At 38.8% G+C, this 24,214-nt stretch overlaps 1 protein-coding gene across 2 annotated transcripts; it reads left to right on the top strand.

Moving 5' to 3' along the window:
- Nucleotides 1–24,128, top strand: LOC143849786 (mitochondrial-processing peptidase subunit alpha-like). Of its 2 annotated transcripts, XR_013235868.1 has the most exons (15): nt 1–157; nt 942–1,018; nt 9,474–9,713; nt 9,835–10,131; nt 10,224–10,391; nt 10,547–10,714; nt 10,817–10,897; nt 13,055–13,121; nt 13,333–13,430; nt 20,293–20,365; nt 20,463–20,533; nt 20,674–20,723; nt 23,487–23,599; nt 23,726–23,986; nt 24,089–24,128. XR_013235868.1 is itself a non-coding variant. In XM_077358978.1 (14 exons), the coding sequence occupies exons 1-14, from the start codon at nt 148–150 to the stop codon at nt 23,773–23,775; spliced, it is 1,563 nt and encodes a 520-aa protein (XP_077215093.1). In that variant the 5' UTR covers nt 1–147; the 3' UTR covers nt 23,776–24,114. The 2 variants fall into 2 exon arrangements, 1 of the variants encoding a protein (XP_077215093.1); XM_077358978.1 differs by having other exon boundaries at nt 23,726–24,114.
- Nucleotides 24,129–24,214: the final 86 nt, after the last annotated feature.

The raw sequence follows: 24,214 nt of genomic DNA, 5'->3' as shown, positions 1-24,214 counted from the left end.
CACGATTATACACATGTTGATCTTTACGATTTATCCTATTGGCATCCTTCCGCGGATTAGACAGAACAGTACTACACCTCTTTTATCTGAGCACCTCTTCTCTCTCAATCGAAACCCTAGTCGGCTATCAACAGAAGATCGATCGCCATGGGAATAGGTCAGTATCTTGATTTCTTCGCATCGATCTCTCCTTTTCCCTCTGTTATTCAGCACAATCTCCATCTTCTTCTCTTTATCTTAGATCTGTTTGAACGTATCTCGATTTCTCCATGCTTCTACCTGTTGTGTTTCAGTCATTTGATCTATGATGGTTTTGAAGCCACTATGAAATCTGTCTTCATCTTTATGAGATTTCCATTTCTAGCTTCTTCTTCGTTTTTTCACTCTTAAATACTAGTTGTTTCCCCATGACCCCAACCCTAGATTCCCTTCTTTGATACTCAAACTCTAACAGGCCATTTGGATACATGGATTTTATAATCAAAGATATTGATTTTACAAGCTAAAACCTAGATTTTAAATCCTAAAACCTGGATTTTTAATGCGTAAATAAGGTGCGTGACCACTCAGTCTTGTAAAATCAAGATTTTAGCTTTAAAAAATATAGGTTTTAGCTTGTCAAATCCAGGATTCTATAATCATGATGTATCCAAACTTCCCCTAAATTTCGCTTTCGTTATATGACTGGTCTCATGATGTTTTTCTTGAACTCTTGTAGAATTGTTCTTTGTATCAGTAAATTCTTGGTTTTGTTTTTTCTTTTGTTCATTGGATATTTTGTTATCTGCTTTTATTTTAGCCAGTGACTAACCACTTCAACATCGATCCATGCTCGACTGTCTTCTTTTTTTTGTTTTTTAATTCGTTTAAAGATCTGCTTATTTACTTTATCGGATTGAATTAATATGATCCGTTTTCCTATTGGCTGTCTTGGAGTTTAGGCGGGAGACTTGTGTTCCAGACCTTAAAGAAAAGAGCCAGCGGACCAAAATGTGCGGTCACTGGAAAGAGAATTCAAGTATGCGATAGTTCATCACTTTTTTTCTACATTTATTTTTATTTAAGTGCTTTTGCATTTGGTGTTTTCTATTTTTTTGCAGTTGCTGAAAGTAGTTTCGACTTTTGATCGCTTCATGTTATCTTTTCCTTACAATGTCTCTCTGCTGAATGTCTTGAGGGTTAGATTTTAGTCTTTGGATTGACAGTATTGCGAAAAGGAGATTACTGGCATGATTTGTTGGATATGAATGGAATGTGGGGACTAATGATCCCTGTGCAGCAGAAAATTGATCTGATCGAAGTCAAATTGCGGACCATTTCAACCCATTCTCTATTCAACTTCGAGATTGAGAGTTCTCTCTCTTTCAGACTCCAAATCTTAGATATTGTTATTTTTCAAAGTTGCCAACGAGTGGGATCTTAATCGGTTATATATGCTTTTGCAAAACCCTAAGGCTCTGTTTGGATTCTTAAGCATTCTTTGGGCAAGTAAAGTCCATGGAGGGGGCAGGATTTTAAAACCCTGGCCATGCGCCTTACAGAGTTTGGATGCAAAGTTAACCGAGAGAGAGAGAGAGAGAGAGAGAGAGAGAGAGAGAGAGAGAGAGAGAGAGAGAGAAAATTCTTCCGTTTTGGGTTATTTCATATGGAAATGTCTGTGATGCCATGTCACCAGACATCAGGCATGCAATTATTACATTTGTTTCTCGTCTGGTAGTTTTTAGGGATTTCGATGCTACATTGGCAACCGAGCACCATAAAGTTGATGAAAAGTGATTTTTTTTTTGCTTGGGAATTGCCGGAGGATGCCTTGCATGTGGCATCCATACAAGGCCTAAACTATTGGGTAGGTCCCATTGGAGGCTTATGCAAAACACTAAACTATTCTTTAGGTCCTATTAGTAATTTCCCATCTTCTAAGGGAAAATACATTCATCCCTAATAATATTGAAATTACGAAAATAATCATGAAAATAATATTGAAATTATGAAAATAATCATCACAAATTGGTAATTAGATAACATTATTTCCACACTTTCTTCACTACTTTCCCAATTAATCACATTTTATATTTACTAGATCCTCATTTTAATTTGAGTATAACGTGGGTCTTTCCGTTCTTACATTCTTATATTTTACTTCAATTTTTCTCAAATCAAAATGTTCCTTGGTTTGATTAGTCAAAATTATGTATCTGGTATTTCACAAATTATTGCAACATAATTATTTGTTGAAAATAAATATATAATAGTATATTAACTGGGAGATGATATTTTCACCCCCCTGCATTAAGCATGTGCTCTCCTTAAATGTCATCGCCCTATTAAATTTGCAAAAATTATGTCACTATTTTCTTCAAAAGATTTATCGAAATCAATTTTTTTGAATGGTCAAAAATTTCTTTAGAACGAGGACCGAGATGGTCGATTGCAAAATACAAAAAGGGAGAAAGAAAAGGAAAGAGAAAACAACTATACAGAGAATAAAAGAGGAAAGAGAAGAAAATGAATCAAGGCGGGAGGAAGTCGAACTGCTGCAAAGACTCCAATCGAACCCCCATCCTGGCCAACCTATTCGCATTACCATTCGCTGTTCTCCTAATATGGGAAAAGATATAAGCGACCCGCCCACCATATCTTTAATTTCATAAAAAATAACCGCAAATATATCTAAGGGCAAACATGAGAGCCCGACAACCATCAAATCACATTTAAGCGAGTCCCCCTCTCTGTTAAGGTCTTCCCCTACAAGATACTTTAGAACTTGATGGACCGCACACGCCTCCGCCTCACTAGTGCCACTCCGATGGGAGTTGCAAAGGCCCATTTCACCCCACCCTCCTCATCTCTAAGGACACCCCCAATCCCAGCCAGACCCAGGTTCCCAAAGCTACATCCGTCAAAATTGAACTTTAGAAGTCCAGCCTCAGGAGGCTCCCAGCCTTGAACTATCGACGGTCTCACCTCCGAACTGGAGCAAACCTCCCTCCATCCGTTCCATAAGTCATATGTAGAAATGAACCTGAAGCTAGGAAGGGACTTAGCCCAAAAAACAATAAGAGCCATAACCTTTGTGGATTAAAAGGATACATTCTTTACACGACCTTTAAAAATCCTAGCATTTCTTTCCTTTCACAAAACCCAAATAGTTGCAAGGAAAGATAAATTCCACCAAATCCTACCCTTTTTTCAGCAGGGAACCAGTTGCCAACACTCGAGCAAATCTAAAAGGTGCTTTGGATGCACCCACGAGATTCCAAATCTCCCCAAAGTACTACTCCAAACCTCCCATGCAACCTGACAATGCACGGACAGATGATTTACCGATTACCCATCCCGAATGCACAGAGCACAATGACCCACAATCAACATCTTTCACTTTCTTAGGAAATCCACCTTTTGAATTCTCTCTCGAATTGTTGCACAACCAAAAACACCTACTCGAGGTGGGGCAAGGATAGTCCACACCCTAGCAATTCCATGGGACGCAGCGCTCGACACGGGGTGCATGTAGAAAGATTTGGTAGAGAATTCCCCCGAAGTATTCCACACCCATACCCTAACATCAGCACCATCTCTCTTGATATAAGTCCCCTCTAAAATCTCAAATAGCCTATGCACCGAAGGAAGTTCCCTGCCAAAAAAATTACTTCTAAAAGTAGGTAACCAAATAACCCTGTTGTCACTCCTGGCGAAATAATCCTTTACTAAAGCCTCCCTGGAGACAACCGCCACAAAACAAATCCGGAAAGGGATCCTTAGGGTACGGGAAGAACGCCACTTATCCAGCCAAAACCTTACATGATGCCCAGACTGGACTCTGAATCTGGTGCCAGCTCGGAACAAATGCACAAAGCTCAAGATATCTTGCCACATGGTACGACCATGTTGCCTAAAAAGATCCTTAGATCCCCAGTGTCCCACTGACGAACCATATTTGCTATCAATCACCTTGACTCACAGAGATGAAGTTCCTCCCCATACCCCCACAATCACTTTCCTTGCAACGACTAATTAACTTCTTTAATCTTTCTGACCCCCAAACCTCCTGCCATACAAGGTTTGCATACCTCCTCCCATCTCACCAGCGGGATGCCTCATTTCTCATTGCTGCCTGCCCACAAAAATCTTCTTTGAATTTGTTCAATTCTTTTAACAATACTGACGGGGCATTTGAATAAGGATAAATGATAAATAGGAGTGTTAGCCAGGACTGCCTTTATCAGAGTAAGTCTTCCACCCCTAGCAACAAGATTTTATTTTACCTTGACTATCTTCAAGTATTATCAGAGTAATTATATTTAATTATCTCATCTATTGAGCACTCTAAGCACATTCACATTAAATATAATTAAATTTAAAAACATTTGAGAATTCTACAGTTAATTTCCTCAACGTCAATTAACACACCACGATGAGTTGCAACAGCATAGAGATTCGTCATGTTGTATTGTGTAATGCCCTACTTCCCATACCATAGAGTTTATTGCAATGTATTTTCTAGTTAAGTATATTGTTTATAAATTATTGAATCCAAAAAAGTATATTGTTTATGAAACATATATGAGTATAGAAACGATGGGACGGATGGGGTGTCCACCAGGGAGAGCATTTGCTCACCCAAAAAACACATAAATAACAACCAACAAACAAGGCTAAACTTGGGTACTATGGTGCTATGAAGCACCGGTACGGGTGTGGGTACGACACGACACGGATACGTGACGTGATTTGCCAAAAAAACCGGGTGCGGGTACTTTCGGGTACGCCGAATATAATAATATATTTTAATATTTTATTATATATTTATAAAAATTAAAAAAATAATAATTGTAGAGCAATCAAATAACAATAACATCACCAAAATGGAAAATTCTAATATTACTCTTCATTTCATAAGTGATTAAGTTCCATATTTCATAACATGAGGCATCAATACATCATTCATTAGAAAAAAAAAGTCTGTGACCAGTGTGTTGACCAGTGCCTGACAAGATGAATAATTTTTAGAGACCAAATTATGAGATTTTTTTTACCGGACTTTTGGGATTTAATAATGTTTGGACAAAATAGATTTTATGAATTTTTAAAATTTGAAAAATAGAATACCCCACCGTTTGGAAGTTAAGAAAGTTAAAATTTTGACCCGACCCTTTTTCTTTGAATTTTGTACTAGAACTGGAGAGTTGACTTTTTTTCCTTTTAGATTTGGGTGTTGAAACTATTTTTAATAAATCCAAAAGGGGGGTATTCCGTTATTTACATTTACTTAAATGGTTTACATGTAAATACCGAGTACAGGAAAATGGTTTACATGTAAATACTGAGTACATGAAAGTAGGGAGAAGTACAGGAGAGGAAAGAGAAGCAGCAGGAAGAAGCAAGACGTGTCGGGTACGCGTGGTGCGCACCCGACACGCACCCAACCACCAAAACTGGTTTTTTTTTTTAAAAAAAAAATGGGGTACGTACCCGGGGCGTACCCGGACGTACCCTCACCCCATACGTGTCGGGTGCGGGTGCGGGTGCGGGAGCCCCGGGAGAGTACCCGTGCTTCCTAGCTATGGTGTATATCAACATGCAATAAATTCAACGTATTTCAAAAAAAAAAAAAGGTACATAAATAGCCTTACCTCCATTGAATTACTTTACGATCCCTCACGCATGTATATTTTCGTATGCTATGTTGTGCATTAAAAGTAAAGAACATGATGTGCATAAAAGTAAAGAACAAATTAATATTAATTACAATATTGTGAGGCCTTATTAAAAGTTCATAAATCCCAACATCACTTGGGAGCAAGAAATCTATCTCTCTCACAATGCACCAATGGCAACATGAGTGGGATGCTTTTTTGCTCTTGCACGTGATGCTAATAGAGCTTTTTGTAGGAAGTTATTCATTTGTTTTTTTTTTCCAAATTAGGATTTGGTGTGTTGCAACTGTTTTCTCATGCTCTCTGCACTATGTAGTTAAAGGGAAATGGGCAATGCTTAGACTACTATACTAGGTACTCTGCTCCAATTTTTTGTGGTGGAAGCAGTCATCTGGTGGTGTACTTGTGAAAGGGCCATCACCAAATATTGCAATCATCAAATGAGTGTGACCATCCTATTGGTGGAATATGAATTTACTAAAATAATATGGCATTTTTAAAATTTAAAAATTCTAGAATACTTAAAAAACTTCCATGTCATTTTTCAAAAACTGTGGTAGCAAACGAAACAAACATTTTAAATATTTTCATTAAAAATACTTTAATTTCGTGAGAGTTTTTTTTTTAAAACTAAACCCAATGGAAATTTATCCAATATCGTATACTACCAAGTGCATGTACTTAACCATAATGCATGCAAATCATTTCTCTTCTAGTATTTTAAACAAAACTATATATCTAAATTAAAATATGTGATTTAAATAGAAATTAACACTTCAAATTTCTTCAACTCATGATTTTTGAAAATTTCCTAACCGAATTATTAGCAAATCTGAAATTTGCAACTTTAGATTAGAGTTTACCTGTTGAGTGTGACCACTTAGCCATTTTTGTTGTACTTGTCCATTTGCAAGTCATTGGTCGAGACAATGTTTATCAACAATGGGCCCACCAATTGGTTGCTTCCAGCCATTTAACGTGGAGACTACGGTGGGCTACTATACTAGGCTTCCTTTGTTAAATTTATGTAGAGAATTACTTTCATGGCCGATGCCAATCTCAAAAGCCCAATTTCATTTTATTGTGGGTCACTAGAAGTTACCCCTTAAGTGATTAGCATTTAGTATGCTAATCTTTAATTTTGAAATATTGGTATAGATATTGCTGTCTTTCGATTGGCAACTTGGTGGTTCTGTTTCCATCAGGCATATTTGTTTTTGGATGACCTGGCATTTTATGAACTTATCATTCTTTACCCTTTATGGTACTCCAAATCAGTGAAGCAAGTTCATTTCTGAATATAATATTAGGTTGCTTATAATATGAGGTATTTCGGTACTTGTTTGTTTTTTTTAATGAAATTTACCTGCGTCAAGTTCACATAATGTTAAATGTAGATTTGATGGGTCTATTTTGTATGAATGAGATGGCCTATGTCATTAGGTGTTTGTTTACTTCTAGCTGCATCAACACATGGGAACTTCGCATCTTTTTTGCACAATATGTTCATGTTTCTAGGGCTAGATCATCGGTGTATTTTGCGTGCAAGTATTGCACATGATTGCAATGTGTGGATGCGACGTGAAGCTTGTCTCATCATTTAATAATATAGATGCAGTTATATTTCACAAACTTAATATGTATTGGAATGATTACAATGGCTATCCTTGTATATTAGATTATCTCATAGCTGAGGACAACTGGAATGCATTCCAGAACACAATTGGCAACTAAGGGTGTGTTCGACACTATTCTTTTACTGGATTTTCCCCTTTTTTAGGGGTGGAGAATGACAAAAGCCAAAAAAATCTCAAAAATCATGTTCGGCTGCGTGACCCGCTAAGGTCCATTTCCAAAATTTCTGCTACTTTGTCGACTAAAAAATAGGATTCCTCGAAGCTAGGGGTGTAAACGAGCCGAGCCGAGCTTGGCCAGGCTCGGCTCGTTAAGCTCAAAAGCTCGGCTCGGGCTCGAACCATGCTTGGCTCGGTCAGGCTCGCGAGTGGCTCGCGAGCCTTACCGAGCTCGGGTTATATTAAGTTCACACCCCTCATCTTCCCTGGACAGCCCTATCTAGTGTAATTTGACTACTTTTTTTACACTATGGGGAGTGGTCCAAGTAACAAATGGGGTTCCAAAAATGAAGTGACATATTTTGCCTCCCCCTTTCACTCCCTGGATAACCCTTTTAGTGTATATATTAATATATATATATATATATATATATATATATATATATATATTTAAATATATTAAATTCTTAACGAGCCTTAACGAGCCGAGCCGAGCCTGACCTAAATCGGGCTCGGCTCGTTAAGGATTCGAGCCGAGCTCGAGCGAGCTTCCGAGCCCGAGCCAAAATTGACACCCTTACTCGAAGCGATAAATAACCGTTTCTAAAATTTCTCATCACTCCGTTTCCGCCCGATTCTTTAGGCGAGAATGAGAAGTGTTGCCGAACATGCCCTAAACCCAACAATGAATGCTCCCTGTTGGCTGGTGGTCATCACCTTGATCAAGTATCCTTTTCAAGCGGGTCAATAGCACCTTTGCCCAGATTTTGTGGACACTGCCCACTACGTTAATGGGTCTAACGTCTTTCAACTCCTTTGCTGCATCCTTCTTTTGGACAAGACTTATGAATGTGGAGTTAATGCACGTGCCAAAATTGGCATTCTCTTGAAATTCTTAAAGAAATAAAGAATATACTGAAACCCCAACATGCATTAAAAATGTGCTTGAAAAACAATCTGGTCCTGAACTTCATCACATTCCATAGAGAAAATAGCCTCCTCAATTTCCCTCATCAAGAAATCCTCGATCAATTGCAGGTTCTCCCTACCAATCCTATCAAATTCAACCTCATATAACTCCGGTTTGATATGCTCATGGGAATTACACTACACCAGATTTTCATTCCCACAAACTTTCTCGTGGTGTCTCAATGAAACAAAGTTCCGCTTATCAAGTAAAGGAAGAAAAATAAGACCAACACCATTTCCAAACGAGGATAGTAGAAAAATTAGAAGTTTGTTAACAAAGGTAAATTAATTCCATTGTATAGCTTTCTGTTCCTTTTTTTGTTAATATTTTTATTTCTTCCATTCTAAATAGTTGAATTTTTCTTCTTCTTGCGGAAAATAAAAGAGCAAGTAAAATTTCTCCCCTGTTTTGATACCTTATGGTCTTTATATTTTTATTGATTTTCAAATCCATTAAGAGAATATTGACATTTAGAAAACATATTATTCTCCAAAATTTAGCTTTTGAACCTTGAAGCAAATGCTCAAAACTTATTATCACTACAATCGGTTTCACTTGCCTCATGGTTCTATTGATTTTTTGCTAGTGTGTGTGTCTGTGAGTGTATGAAATACAGAAACTTGGCAAAAGATTTGGATTTTAATATTGAAAATAATAGGCGAAAGGACTGTGCTTTCTATTATTCTTTCATACTTCTGATCTGTACTGAACATTCCATACTTATGAACAAAAGAAGGCATAGCATGAGTTGACTTGAAACTTGGTTGATTACTTAACTTATTTGAAATGCTTATCCTTTAATCTGAGTTTTCTTTTTTCTGTGTGTCTACATGATCGGGTATTTCAAATACTTGGTTTAGTTTTTGTGTGTTCCAAGTAAAACTGAATTGTGTCTTACCCTTTTGAATCAACCTGAGCTTGGATTGTTTCACCTTGATGTGTTTTTCTGTGTACTTATCACATTTTGCTACATTGATTTTTTCTGTATGAGAAGTTTAAAAATGTAATCCTCTCATCCATAACATTTGAATGTTCTGTTGCTGGTGTGCACAGAACTCTCTGGGCAATAGGATAACTGCTGCCAGATATTCTAGTACGAGCATTGTGAGAAGTGCCTCTTCTGGTGGACTTTTCAGCTGGCTTACTGGGGAGCGATCTAGTACACTGCCTCCTCTAGATTATCCTCTCCCGGGTGTTACACTCCCACCTCCTTTGCCAGATTACGTAGAGCCGGGCAAGACAAAGATAACAACTCTTCCCAATGGTGTCAAAATCGCGTCCGAAACTTCAACAGTATGTGTTTTTCTTTTTCCTTTTCTTTCATGAATATTGGAATCTTTTATTTATTGTGTTGTACTGTTACATTTGTTTCAATTTCTGGTTTTAATTGGTGTTGGTTGGGTTTATCTTGTAGAACCCCACTGCCTCAATAGGATTATATGTTGACTGTGGTTCTGTCTATGAAACACCCATCTCATTTGGGGCCACACACCTGTTGGAACGGATGGCCTTCAAGAGCACAACAAACCGGAGCCATCTACGTATTGTACGTGAAGTAGAAGCAATTGGCGGCAATGTTTCGGCATCGGCTTCTCGTGAACAGATGGGTTATTCTTATGATGCTCTGAAAACATACTTACCTGAAATGGTTGAATTGCTTGTTGATTGTGTAAGGAACCCTGTTTTCCTTGATTGGGAGGTTAACGAGCAGGTACTCCATCTCCCTAAATTCTTTTGTGGTCTTGCCTTCAGTATTTTATTGTTGGATTGCCAGGTGTTGATCTTTCTATTACATCACTGCAGTTGCAGAAAGTGAAGTCAGAGATAGGGGAGATTTCTAACAATCCACAAGGCTTGCTTCTGGAGGCGATTCATTCTGCTGGCTATTCTGGTGCATTGGCAAATCCGCTCTTAGCCCCAGAATCTGCAATAAGTAGATTAGATAGTACAATCTTGGAGGATTTTGTTGCTGTAAGATCGAGTGAACCGTATCCCATGTGCACTATCTATTTCTACATTATTTGTTTATTGCTTGTTTTTTTTTTTTTTTTTTTCTGAATGTTTGTTTATTGCTTGTTGTTAGCAATTGATGTTCCAACTTTGCACTTTTGCTTTGAGAATTTCAGGAGAATTATACTGCTCCAAGAATGGTGCTTGCAGCCTCAGGTGTTGATCATGAGGAATTAGTATCATTTGCAGAGCCACTTCTATCTGACCTTCCCAAGGTGACTCCTCCAGTGGTGCCAAAATCTGTGTATATTGGGGGCGATTATCGTTGTCAAGCTGATTCAAAGGTGCACCTTAACAATTTTATATTGGTTACATTTGGTTTTCATCCTATTTTCCTCTACAATTACTTAAGCATGGTATTTCATATATTTCATTTGCATGAGCAGAGTACACATGTTGCCATTGCTTTTGAAGTTCCTGGTGGTTGGCATAAGGAGAAGGAAGCTATGACTGTGACAGTGCTCCAGGTTGTGCAATCTGAATTTTCCTCTGACATGTTTCTCAATGCTTAGGATCAGCATTTTGTTGGCTTTCAATTTGTTCTTATTTATTAATCTCCCTATTTGTTTTTTGAAAATTGACAATATATTCATATACTAAGATCATTACAAGCAGAGGAGTACCCCTGTGTACAGAATATGAAAGGCATAAAACTGATTCTTATGCCAAGATAAGAGTTTTTAGAGACCTACTGTGTCTGCAAACAGACACAGTATAGCTAAAACTTATGCAAAAAGACATTACATATCCACAAAATAGCTAAAACTTTATCAAAGACTTACTTTATCCTCACCCAATCATTCATAAAGCATATCAAATACCCATTCACCCTAGCAAGTTAGAGATTAATAGAGGATAATTCTTCGAGCAGCGAAGGACCAAAGTCCCTCAAGCATGCTAGATAATCTCATTACCATCCAAATCCCTCAATTAAGGTAAAGAGTTTAGTAACCGGATCAATAACAACTTCCCACCTTCTATCTTCCAACAACATCCAACCCAACACGACCTACCAAATCCTTCCAAAAACAATTTCCTCCAAGACAACCCTCAAAAGTCCACCAAAAACTATTTACACCGTAAGAAAAAACCCCTCATTTCTTCAGAGCCCTAAGGTCACTGTTACCCCCACTTGGCGCCTTCCCCTTTTCCACCGCGTCTCGCTTCTCTATGTCTAGAAATATCTCCTTCGTCTTCTCTACATTTTCCTGAAAGCCAATGCCCAGCATCTTACCCATTTTTGACATCTCATCAAATTCCTCCGAGAATACCTGCATCTCCTTGTTTAACAACTCCATATTTTCTTCCACCGAGGCCTGTTCAGCCCTTTCCAGACAACTTTTAATCTTCCCACTGAGATCTGCATCCATAGAATCTCTAGACTGAGCAGTCTCTTGAGATGACCCCTCATTGACTTCATCTTCCCAATCCTCATCTGAATCCGTCCCCTCTTCCAAGGTTTTCTTCTCTTCCACCAGAGCTTTTTTGAAATGTGGGAGCTCGTGAAGAGGAACACAGACCTCTTCCATAGATTTGTTGCATGTAAGGGGCTTCTATCTCTGCTTCGTTACCCTTCGCCTCCTTTAGGAGTTTCTTCCACTGATGCTCAAAAAAAGCCTGCGTGATTTCCCCTTGTGAGGCTGATTGTTGCCGCTTCGTTCTTTTCTTTGGCCATGTCTTTTGAAGGAAATTTTTTCTTCCACACCTAGTCCTTCCTCCCTCGCCAACTTTCTTTTACCTGTGCGGTCAAATCACCTTTCTTCAGCGGAGGAGCTGGAATTCCCGTCCATGTTAAAGGATTCTAAAAGGTCAAGGAGGGTAGATACGAATTTCCTTTTTGTTTTTATTCTATTCCGTGTCTGCCAAAATCCTTACCCTCCCTCTTTTTAGATAAGAGAGGACCGACTCTTGAGTGCCTTGAGTAATTATTATTCTCGTTTCTATAACTACGATGCATGTTGGATGCGGGATTAGTATGAAATCTTTTCGTATATTTCGTAGCGTATTTTCCACGACTTCTAGGATTGGGATGCGAGGCATAAAACTGTGATTACCTTTTCGAAGATCCAAATGATGGGTATCTTTTTCAGTAGCAGGTGAATTGACACCCTTCTCCTGTCTCGGGACTCGGCGAAGTTTTAGACCTTGTTTCGATTCCTCTCTTTTTTGGCTCTCCATTTTCACCACCCCACGAGTAGGGGTCATTTAATGCCCTACGCTTAGTCATCCCAGGAGGCCGATCTTCTTTTGCCGCAGGATGCCGTGTTCTTAGCAAACTGGCCAATGAGGATTCAGCCTTGTTAGAACCTAATTCAAATTTGAATATGGGGTGCAGCGGTCCTTTGTCCTTGCCCTGACGGAGGTAATTTTTTTATCTTTGCTGACCTCATCAATGGCAACCCTCTCCTCCGGTGCCAGAGTATCAGTGTTAGGCACCACCCTTTCAACTGGATTCCGATCGACCCCCAGATGACATTCATCATTTTCATACACATGACCTCTATTAATGACTTCTACAAAAGGCATGGTTCTTACATGAACTAAATAGCTTTTATTCTCCCCCTCCAATCTCCCTATTTTTTGATATATTAAGATTAAATATTAATTCGATCTTCTTTCGGCAGATGCTCATGGGTGGAGGTGGCTCGTTCTCTGCTGGCGGTCCTGGAAAAGGGATGTACTCTCGGTTATGTAAGTTATAGCCAATATCTGTTTTATATCTGATGCCTATGTTTCAATGGCTCGTATCGAGAGTTAGTGGCTTTTTTTTTTCTTCTTCTCATTCTTTATTTACAGTTTAGTGAAGATTAGCATATCATATATGATGACATTTTGATTATGCTTCTGATGTGTTTCTCTACTGCATACATGTAACCCTTTTTACTGGTGCAAATGTGTACAGATCTTCGGATCTTAAATGAGTTTCAACAAATCCAATCATTTTCAGCCTTCAACAGTATATACAATAACACCGGCATCTTTGGGATTCATGCAGCCACTGTAAGCCATACACCCTATCCTATATTTATTTTTAATAGATGTTGTTGATTGATCCTTGTTATACACACACACACACGCATATGTAATCTCTTTCTCTCTCTCTCTCTCTCTCTCTCTCTCTATATATATATATATATATATATATATATATATATATATATATATATATAGTAATATAGCCCCTGTGTATATAGATGCGCGCGCGCACACACTTGATGTGATACAATTGCTTACTCTCGCTATTCATTAATAGAGTTGTAACAAAGAATTATTTGAGTTAGTTAGTGATGCAAATATAATCGTATGCGTCAAAGAAATCAAAGAAGACAAGTACAATCACAGAAGAAACAAGGGGCTGACGCCATTAGAAAAAAAGGAAACGAAACAAGGGGCTGATTTGTGTTCACACTCTCAAAATCTGGAATGGGACTTTTCTTGGCTATTGCTTTGTTTTCTATTGATACTATTACGGTTTACCGTATTTATCTTCTTCTACTTGATCTTCTTGGATCCATTGTTTGTTGTTATCTTTTCCTTTTTTTTCTATACTACTTTACATTAGTTGGTTGCTCCATTGTGACCTGGTGGTCACAGGTTCGAGTCACGGAAACAGCCTCTCTGCAAAGCAAAGCAGGGGTAAGGCTGCGTACAGCTAGCTCTCCCCAGACCCTGCAATGGCGGGAGCCTCGTGCGCAGGGCCGCCCTTTACTTTACATTAGTTGGTATCATGGCTTTTTTTGTTGATGAATTTTGTGGGCCATGGTTGTAGAATGAGGAAATAATCCACCAAGCCAGAAAGACTACGCGAGTCAAGAGGAGTTTCAAGTAGTCAAGGGGATTTTCAAGCTTTGCAACAATTGATTGGGCAACTTTGCTTATGATTGAAGCAAGCGGTAATCTATGGTCATGGTGATGCTGTCGGAAACCCTAGAATCCCAAACCAATTGATAGTTCACGCGCTCCATGTGGCGAGCTTGGGAATTATTGGGGTTTTGTGCATGGAAGAGCATAATTCCAATAGCACTGGGCATGGCAGAAGTGATCTGGATTCTAGTGTTAAATTGGACGTACTGTTTATTTTATGGAAAGGAACAAGTAATTGATTGGTCGGTTGAAGTGGAAAGGATTTTTGAATGTTTGGAGATCACAAAAAGGTGAAGTTGTGGCTATCAAACTCAAGGGCTATGCATTCGTGTGGTGACAGTAAGTCCAATTGGCCTACATGTGACCGAATTTTCTACTTACGTCAACATCAGAGTAAAATGTAGGAAATACCTTTGCCGAACCGACATCCAAAACCTTCTTCTCCTTGTCTCTCCGTCTTTCTTGTTCTTCCTATACTTCTTATTTGAAACTTTTTTTGTTTTGGATGCAATTTTTTTAATGGTCTCTTGGGAATTAGTGTAATACCCGGCCCCATTGTTAAGAATTTTTGGAAATGGGTGTCTTTATTTAAAAAAAAAAACTAAAATCTAATTATCTTGTGTGGGTATATTGTGGGTATCTTTCTTTGAAATTTGATACATGGCATTTCGGCTAAGCGTAGTAATTGAGGGAGAGCTTTGATTGGCTAAATTGTAAAGGGAGTTTTCACTCTTAAATTTGTTAAGTTAGAGGAGAAGTTTTGAAAATTTTTCTACTTTTGAGGAATTCGTTTTCCACTTCTTTTGATTTGTTGTGAACCCTAATTTGTTAGTCAATTTAGGCTGGGTTTTGTGTGAGAACTTTAAGGGAAATGAGAGGATTTTAAGGAGATTAGCTTGAGGTGGCCAAAAGTTAGCTTTAGAGATCGGGTGTGAATTTGGTTTAAGAGATTTGAAAATATTAAAAAATTTAGAAGCTAATGAAAATTGCAGGGATAAGAGTTTTTAGGGAAATATTGGATACCAACTGTCACGGGCCAAATATTTGAGCAACGGAATAACCCGTGCGGCGCCCCAACATGCACGAATGCTAGGGCCAGCCTTCAATCGTGCAAGCCTTTAAAGGCCCTGCACGCCATCACCCCTTGATGCTTCAAATGTGCACACAAACTCTAAGCTGTTCAACAGGCTACTTGGCTCAGATCTTGACATGCGCTTCTAGATACCCACACTCATGATCAGCCTGCATCACGAGTACATCGAACCTTGGGGCCTAATGCAAAGTCCATCGAGTACGAGGCATGACGATGCCACGCACCAATCCGCCAAGCACTAGGGCTTGGTCATCCAAGGAGCAAGATGCCCCATGGACTGATCCGCAAGGTGTACACCTCGCGAGGGCAACCGAAGTCGCCCCGGCACGAACCCATGGAAGGCCTAGAGAATGGCCTACCCACGAGACGTACCGCGGTGCAGAGGGGCAAACAGTATAAGTAGCCCCCTGCACCGGTACGCCGCGCAATGCATGTGGGAATTGGGATTGGGCAGGATGGAGAGGTTTTTGGACTTGGCTTGTGGAAAGTGGATTTTGGGAGGATATATAGTTGGAGAGGATTTTAATTAGAAAGGCCTATTTGAATGGGTATTGGTAAAGAAGGAATGCTGGTCTTTAGAATTAGTAAAGGTATAGCCTAGTTGCCATTTTAAGGGAATTTCCTGGAAGTTGTTAATTGGTTCATAGTAAAGTCAATTGCTTTCTTGAAATGTAAGGACTCTATCCTAATAGGTAACGACTATGGGACATCCGACCACTCCTGAAATTTCTCACGATTATGAAACTTTAGAATTAGTTGGTAATTAATTCCTCTACTTTTCCATTTAGACTAGGAGTTGTACTCTAGGAGTAGTGTTCGTCTAGCCTTCTCCAATATTAGGGCTTACTGTTACAATTAGAGGAACCCATCTCTTAGTGGGGAAATCTTAAGATTCCCCTAGAGATAGTAAAAATCATAAGTTAATGGAACATAAGAGATACGAAAACCGGCTTGTTGTTGGGTTATTGATCTTGCCTACAGTGTGGATACTTGCAGTTCATGGACGATTTTGAAAATGCAAAACGAGGAAGAAAGAGAAAGAGAAGAAGGTAGGGAAGCCAAAGGAGATCTCCGGCCTGTAAATACCAGAGAGATCTTCTCGAGGTAAGAACTATGTTAGATCATGATTTCTTCTATGATCTATTAAAATACATTGATTTAATAAGAATTAGGGTGTTAAAAAGGGGGTTTTCTTCTTATTTTATTTTTCCGATGGATATCCGACTAGGGGTGCAACTTGGGTCGGGCTCAACACGAACCTGGCGGGTTCAACCCAATTTTTTCCCGGGTTGGGTTGAACTTCGTTCGGACCGGGTTGGGTTTGGGTTGGAAAAAAGGAACCCGATCATCTTTCGGGTCGGGTTAGGGTTGAGGGGTTGACAACCCTACCTGAGACCATGGGTTTAAATTTCGACTGAAATCTGAAATTTCAGATTTCGGTGGGGACCGAAACCGAAATCTACCGAAATTCATTATTTTGCCATTTGCCGAAATTTCGATTATATGCCTTTTTTAATTTAAAAAAAAAGTGTTACAAAATTTCTGCCGAAATTTCGGAAATTCGGTCCGGAATTTCGTACCAAATTTTGGATTTCGCCGAAATTTTTGTTTTCGGTGGGGTCCGAAACGGTTACCGAAACCGAAATTTTTAACCATGCCCCTGAGACCAAACCCTATTTTTATTTTTGTCAAAAAGCAATCAAATGAATATGTTGGCACGCTATCCAACTAATATATAATATAATACTTTATTTTCCCTTCTGCTCTATCTTTTTTTAGACTCAATTGGTCTGTCCTCTGCACTCTGCAATAAGAGTTTATCATGTTTTTTTTTTGCCAGCCATGAGACACTATATCATCCTTAGTTGTTTTTTTTTTTTTTTGGAAATGTTAGTATCATCTTCTCTGCAGTAAAAGTTTATTATGACTTTTCTTTTTACCAGCTGTCAGACACTGTCATAATTAGTTTTTTGTTTTTTTTGGGAAATATCACTTTTATCAGTATTCATCTCCTTCTGGTAAAACCCTACATTCATTTCCTCCTCTGTTAAACCCTATATTCATCTCTCCCTCTGTAAAACCCTAACCTTAGTCTGTTCCGGTTATTTTCTTTTCTTTCTTAATAATATATGAAACGAGTAATGGAAGTTTTTCTAGATTTCCTTCGTATTCTCGCCGGCGGCATTTGGGAACTTCCGTGGTGTCAGACCTTGAAGTCCCTCAAGTAGAAGAAGCAGTACGGTTCCTTCTCTTCCTTTTTTTTTTTTTCCTGTTGTTGTTCCTAATTTCCTTTTTCTTTCTGCAATTCGGGTCGGGTTCGGGTTGAGCAAAATCTTATCCAGGTTGGGTCGGGTTGACCCTCTTCAGGTTGAGATTCGGGTTGGGTTGGTTTAGGGTTGGGCAAATGGTCTCTCGAGTTGGGTCCGGGTTGGCCTCAACCCTAACCAACCCGACCCGAGTTGCACCCCTATATCCGACGAGATTTAGGGTGCGAATATTGGGCTCTTTGGAAACCCTTCGTTGCGAGCTTTCCAGCGAGCTCAACCATGCACAGTTCTGATGAGAAATGATCAAGATACGACAGTTTGAAGATACATGAATGTTCAGAAAATATAATAATAAAATAATAAAGAAATGAATGAAAGTAAAAATATTGTGCGCACAATCCAGTACATGGCTCGGTCGACTGTGGGTTCGAACCTGATTTTCTCCGTCCGCGACCAAGAATCTGAAACTTCGGAAATTCGTAACTAATTCAATTTTTGTCCGATTTCAGAGTTCTTGGGCATTCCGGAAACCTTAAGACGCGTACTTTTTAACATGGTTATAAGCCTTTTTATGTTGAATTTGCAAATCATCGCAGCAACTTTTCCTTCTTAGACCTTCTCCAACTATTGAAAAAAGAAATGAGATAATGGCTCGCCCTGTCTTAAACCCCTAGAATTTCGGAAAATAACTCTTGGGCTTCCATTGAGACCACCAAGAAAGAGGAGTGTGCGACACATTCCTTTATGCACTTGCTTCCTTCCTAGTAAATAATCCACAAAATTCCATTCAACATGGTTATAAGCCTTTTTATGTTGAATTTGCAAATCATCACAGCAACTTTTCCTTATGCCACGATTCCAAAACGCTTGTTAACGACGAGAATGTTGTCAACGACCTGCCTTCATGCCACAAAAGCTCCTTCAAAAGGTGAAATGATCGGTTCCATGGGGTTTTTTGGACGATCAGCAAGGACTTTGGCCAGAATTCTTTAAGTACTGTTGATGAGGCTTATAGGGCTGAAATCTTTCACCTCCTTGGCTCCTTCTACAATCGACTTCCCCTTTAAATCCTTCGTTTCTTGTCCATACTTTCACAACTATTTTCTATTGCAACGATTTGTCACTTGTGATGCCTGGACCCTACATTGGACCCCCTCAGGAATGTTCAAGCTAAACTTTGGCGGAGATAGTATGGGGAACCCTGGTCCTGCTGGGATTGGGGGGATTATTAGGGCTATGATGCCACATTCAGGTTGGCCTATCCCGTGCCAGTTGTTGTCATGAATTCTAATGAAGTGGAGGTTATGATGATGAAGCGCACTGCCAATTCTGATGGTTGCAATCCAAGGTATTCCCAATTTCCCATGGAGGTTTGCTGATGCTGTGGATGTGCTGGATTGCATCAGAGGCCACAATATCTTTCCAGCACACATTTGGATTTGCCAGTTTTGCTGCTCTGATTTGGTAGCTTGTGGTGGAGTTCCTAGAGCCTTCTTAGTCGTTAGAGATTTCTGTCTTTTTTATGCTGCTTTGCGAGGCTGTAATTTTGGTTTGCAGTAATTTTTCTTGTGGTCATTAGTCTTTGTTAGCACAATTTTTTTATATTAAAATCTACCATTCAATTTTTTTATATTAAAATCTCTTTATTGTTCAAAGCGATAAAATTTTCCATACCTATTTACCATAAGGATAATTACTTCTCTTCCTCAAATTTTCCACACTCAAGCATATCTGTTACTTCTGCTGGGATTGGGGGGATTATTAGGGCCATGATGCCACATTCAGGTTGGCCTATCCCGTGCCAGTTGTTGTCATGAATTCTAATGAAGTGGAGGTTATGATGATGAAGCGCACTGCCAATTCTGATGGTTGCAATCCAAGGTATTCCCAATTTCCCATGGAGGTTTGCTGATGCTGTGGATGTGCTGGATTGCATCAGAGGCCACAATATCTTTCCAGCACACATTTGGATTTGCCAGTTTTGCTGCTCTGATTTGGTAGCTTGTGGTGGAGTTCCTAGAGCCTTCTTAGTCGTTAGAGATTTCTGTCTTTTTTATGCTGCTTTGCGAGGCTGTAATTTTGGTTTGCAGTAATTTTTCTTGTGGTCATTAGTCTTTGTTAGCACAATTTTTTAATATTAAAATCTACCATTCAATTTTTTTTTATTAAAATCTCTTTATTGTTCAAAGCGATAAAATTTTCCATACCTATTTACCGTAAGGATAATTACTTCTCTTCCTCAAATTTTCCACACTCAAGCATCTCTGTTACTTCTGGATTGTACATTTCTTCCTACCGTAATCAGTGACACTTATGCTCCATGCTTTTCCCTTCTCAATCTCACACGAGTCCCTCTGGAGCTCCTCCAATCGATCTGTTAATACCCTTAAGAATATTGAAGTATAACATAAAATACACATTATGCCCCTTCATGTTTTCTTTCTTGTCATTAATGAAACTGTCGTTCATAAAATAAAAAAAATCTGTTAAGAGTTGCAAGTTGGTGCTAATAGGATGGATATCTCTTTTTTTGTATGTTCCATAGTCATTGGATGGCATACATCCCTTCATTTAAGTGTTGCAACTTGCAGCTTATTAAGCTTTTCTAAGATTTGTTTGTTTTTATCTTTCTTATTAGGGCTCTGAGTTTGTATCTAAAGCTATCGATTTAGCAGCAGGAGAACTTCTTGCAGTTGCAACTCCTGGAGAAGGTATGCTCCTGCCCCTTATCTTCCTCTGTACTCTTTCTCAGTGAGCTGTTCCTTTCCTCCAGCTGCCGTCTTACATTTTGTTTATTCTTTTGGGCAGTTGACCAGGTACAACTAGATCGTGCAAAAGAGTCAACAAAGTCTGCAGTTCTGATGAACCTAGAATCAAGAGTATGCATTTATTCTATTTTAATTTATTTTGATCAGTGTAAGTGTTTCCATTTATATCTCTGAGATCTGATCCCTATTGTCTTGTTATTAAGAATGTTTATTTTTATGTGCTAAATTGCTAATCAATCTGCTTGTTGCAGATAGTTGCTGCGGAAGATATAGGGCGGCAAATTTTGACATATGGAGAGAGGTTTGTCTTACCATGACCCTATTGTATTGTAGATTTGGTTCTTCATGCACAAAATCTACCACATCTTCATATTCTAATGTTATTTTTCTTTATTCTATCACTTTGTTTTTTTTTTCGAATGGCAACAGTCTTTCTTGTATCACTTAGTTCCTTGTTTTTTGCTAATATACAACATATGCATGGGTTTCCCTTTCACTTGTAATTTGGAATAGCAATATTTAGTTGTATGTTAGTGATGCATGCCAAACGCAAATGCCAAATTATTACTCGATCTGTTGGTTGCTAGTGTGAAATTTTATGCTCATTAATACACGGCAAACCCCCAAAATTTAGAAACGGGGACACGGCTAAAATAGAAAGTATATATAATCATAATTTGTCGATACAAATTCGTGTGTCGAGTTTCGACATCGATATGAGTTGTCTGACATAGCAGCATCTAAAAATCTAGAAATTATGACACGTAATACACATAAAATTATTGATTATTATACAAATACGTGTGCGCACGCCCGCATTAACTCTAACACTCCTAGCAATACATCTAAAAGTATCCAAAGGAGTGTCAACATGTGTGGACACTCGTGTCTTTTGTGTCGGATACGGCAGGACACGTGTGTCAACAATAAATTCAAATTGTTGGCTAAATCATAGCTTTTTTTTTTCGATGGAGCAGCCGTCAAAGTTGACCTTTAAGACATTAGTTGGAGGAGTCTTCCAAGATGCTTTTAGCTTAACTTCTTTCTTGGTTTGTTCCCAAGCAGTATTTTGCTCCACTTTGTGGTGAAGTCTTAGAAGTAAATCCCTTAAACTTGTCTCTAGATAAACCTCTCTTAATGATGTTCTATTTATAAATTAGATTAGGCGTTTGGAATTTGATTCATTTTCCTTGAAAGACCTGTCATTTCTCTTGAATCAAAGCCCTCAAATAGTAGCAAAGAAAAGTATTTTGCACACCATCCTACCGAAGAACCCAGGTTGTAGCATCTCCATGCTCCCAAGGGTTCTCACCGATCTAAGTATAACTCAAACAGACCCAAACCATCTTAAAACACGCGCCATCACCTTGCTAGCAAGCGTGCAGTGCACTAGCACATAGTCCACCATCTCCTCAATCCTCTTTGGAGGGAATGCTTCTATTCCTGATTTTGAATACTTATCTTTGCAGCCTACCAAATGTGTTGATCTTATTCAATACCATAGTCCATGTAAAGTTTGAATCCTACGAGGAACCAATGCATTCCAAATCCTTCGCCGCTGAACTTTCTTATTAGAAAATGAATCTGAAAAATGCCTACAACGCGGAATCACCTTTCTCTTCTAAACCCAGATTTTTCACCTTTTGGTTACGCCGAGAACCCCACCAGGAATCACTTTTCTCCAAAGGGCATCCTTCTCACCAAACCTTTACAACCATTTTCATATTACACCTTTTTTCTGCCCAGCCTCGTACCCCCTTCTCGCGAAAAATCTTCCATCTCACTAGATGTTTGAATATTTTCCCTTTCTCTTTCCCTTCCCGCAAGGAATTATGCTGTAACTTCTCTCAAGCGTCTTAGCAATCTCCAGTAGGATTATAAATAACAACACAAAGTAAGTACGAGGTTGGACATCACTGCCTTAATCTGGACCAAGGTTTTAAATTTCGGTTTCGTAATGCGTTTCGGTACTCACCGAAACCGAAGTTTTTGCCGAAATTTCGAAATTTCGTTCGAAATCCTGCGAAATGAAAAAAGTAATATTTTATACCGCCTGAAATTTTGGGCGAAATTTTCGATCGGTGATTTCGCCCAAAATTTCAGGGAAATCTTAAATAATAAATAAAGTGTATCTTTTAACTTGGATTCTCTTACAATTTCGGACCGAAATTTAAGGTAAACGAAATTTCGGTCGAAAAAAGTAACGTTTCAGGTAATCATAATTTCGATTTCGGAATTGACCGAGACCCGAAATTTTGGTCCGAAATTTCGGGTTTCGGTCGAAATTTAGAACCTTGATCTGGACATCACGGCCTTAATCAATGTCAATCCTATCCCAAAATCTTTTACCCACCACCAATTTCTTCTCCATCCTCACAGTACCCAACCAAATATGAATTGTGACACTTAAAAGCTTAAGGAAGCATGTTTCTACCTCGCCTGTGTCATGTTTGGGATTCTACTCTAAACCTGGGAAGGCCTTCTTGTCTGAGTCACAGATAGGGTCTCAAATCTTCCATCTAAGCTTTCGAAATTTCGGATTTCGGTCGAAATTTAAAACCTTAATCTGGACATCACGGCCTTAATCAATGTCAATCCTATCCCAAAATCTTTTCCCCACCACCAATTTCTTCTCCATCCTCACAGTACCCAACCAAATATGACTTGTGACACTTACAAGCTTAAGGAAGCATGTTTCTACCTCGCCTATGTCATGTTTGAGATTCTACTCTAAACCTGGGAAGGCCTTTTTGTTCTGAGTCAGAGATAGGCTCTCAAATCTTCCATCTAAGGAACCAACATGATGCACAAATTTTAAGCTTTTCATAATTCAACGGATCAGAGACCCAAGTTCAATTTGTGATATTTTTTTTGCCCATCTGGCCCATATTTGCCAATTGCGAATGGAAACAAAAAATTGACAAGTTGTGTTGGTCATGAAGATGCATACCATGCAATTCCTCAGCCCTTTTAATTTCCTATTCTAGTTGATTTTTATCACCTTATTTAGACTAATGCCTGTTTTTTTTTTTTAACTAACAAAACACTTTTATTGTCTTTGCAGGAAGCCTGTGGAGCATTTCCTAAAGGCTGTGGATGAAGTTACCCTAAACGATATTTCTTCCATTGCCCAGAAGATCATTTCTTCGCCTCTCACAATGGGATCATGGGGAAATGGTAATTCTTTACTAACAATATAATATTCTTTCCTTTTTGAATTGTAATATCCTGCCTTCTTATAGTTCTGTTAGCATTTAAATGAACTAATACTCATTTTTCTTTGAAAAAAAAACTATGTTGCAGTTATTAATGTTCCTAGCTACGAATCCGTCAGCCGCAAATTCCATTCTTAAGCAGCATTCTAGCGACTGTCAATCCCCGACACATTTCAATTTCCCGCAATTTTGGTGGTGGAGCCGTTGGTCATGGCCATAGCTTCTGAAATAAATTAAAAAAAAAAGACTTAGAAAAGTGGAAATTGTGTGAGAGAATTCTCTTTGGATCAATAAGTTGGTGATCCCTTCTCAGTTGTTTCAGATGCTTCAGATTCTCTACATGTCCGAGGTCGGACGTGGACTCATTTGAATATTCAGTGTATTATTCTATTTTCTTTTCGCAAATATATTTTTGCAGAGTTTTCCATTGATTTGTGAAATTCTGTTGCAGACAATTTGAACTGCTCAATTTACAAATCTCAATCCTCCCACTCTGGTTGACTAGACCTGGAAGATTTCTTGCAGCTCTCAACATGAAACTCTGCACTAGTTTTTTGATTGGTTTTTTCCACTTATC

Source organism: Tasmannia lanceolata, unplaced genomic scaffold, assembly GCF_043159265.1.
Source record: "Tasmannia lanceolata isolate RefF3 unplaced genomic scaffold, GAP_Taslan_0.1 ptg000018l, whole genome shotgun sequence".
In the NCBI taxonomy this organism is placed as follows: domain Eukaryota; kingdom Viridiplantae; phylum Streptophyta; class Magnoliopsida; order Canellales; family Winteraceae; genus Tasmannia; species Tasmannia lanceolata.
The sequence above is the reverse complement of the archived record's forward strand: the minus strand, read 5'-3'. Positions and strand labels throughout refer to the sequence as shown.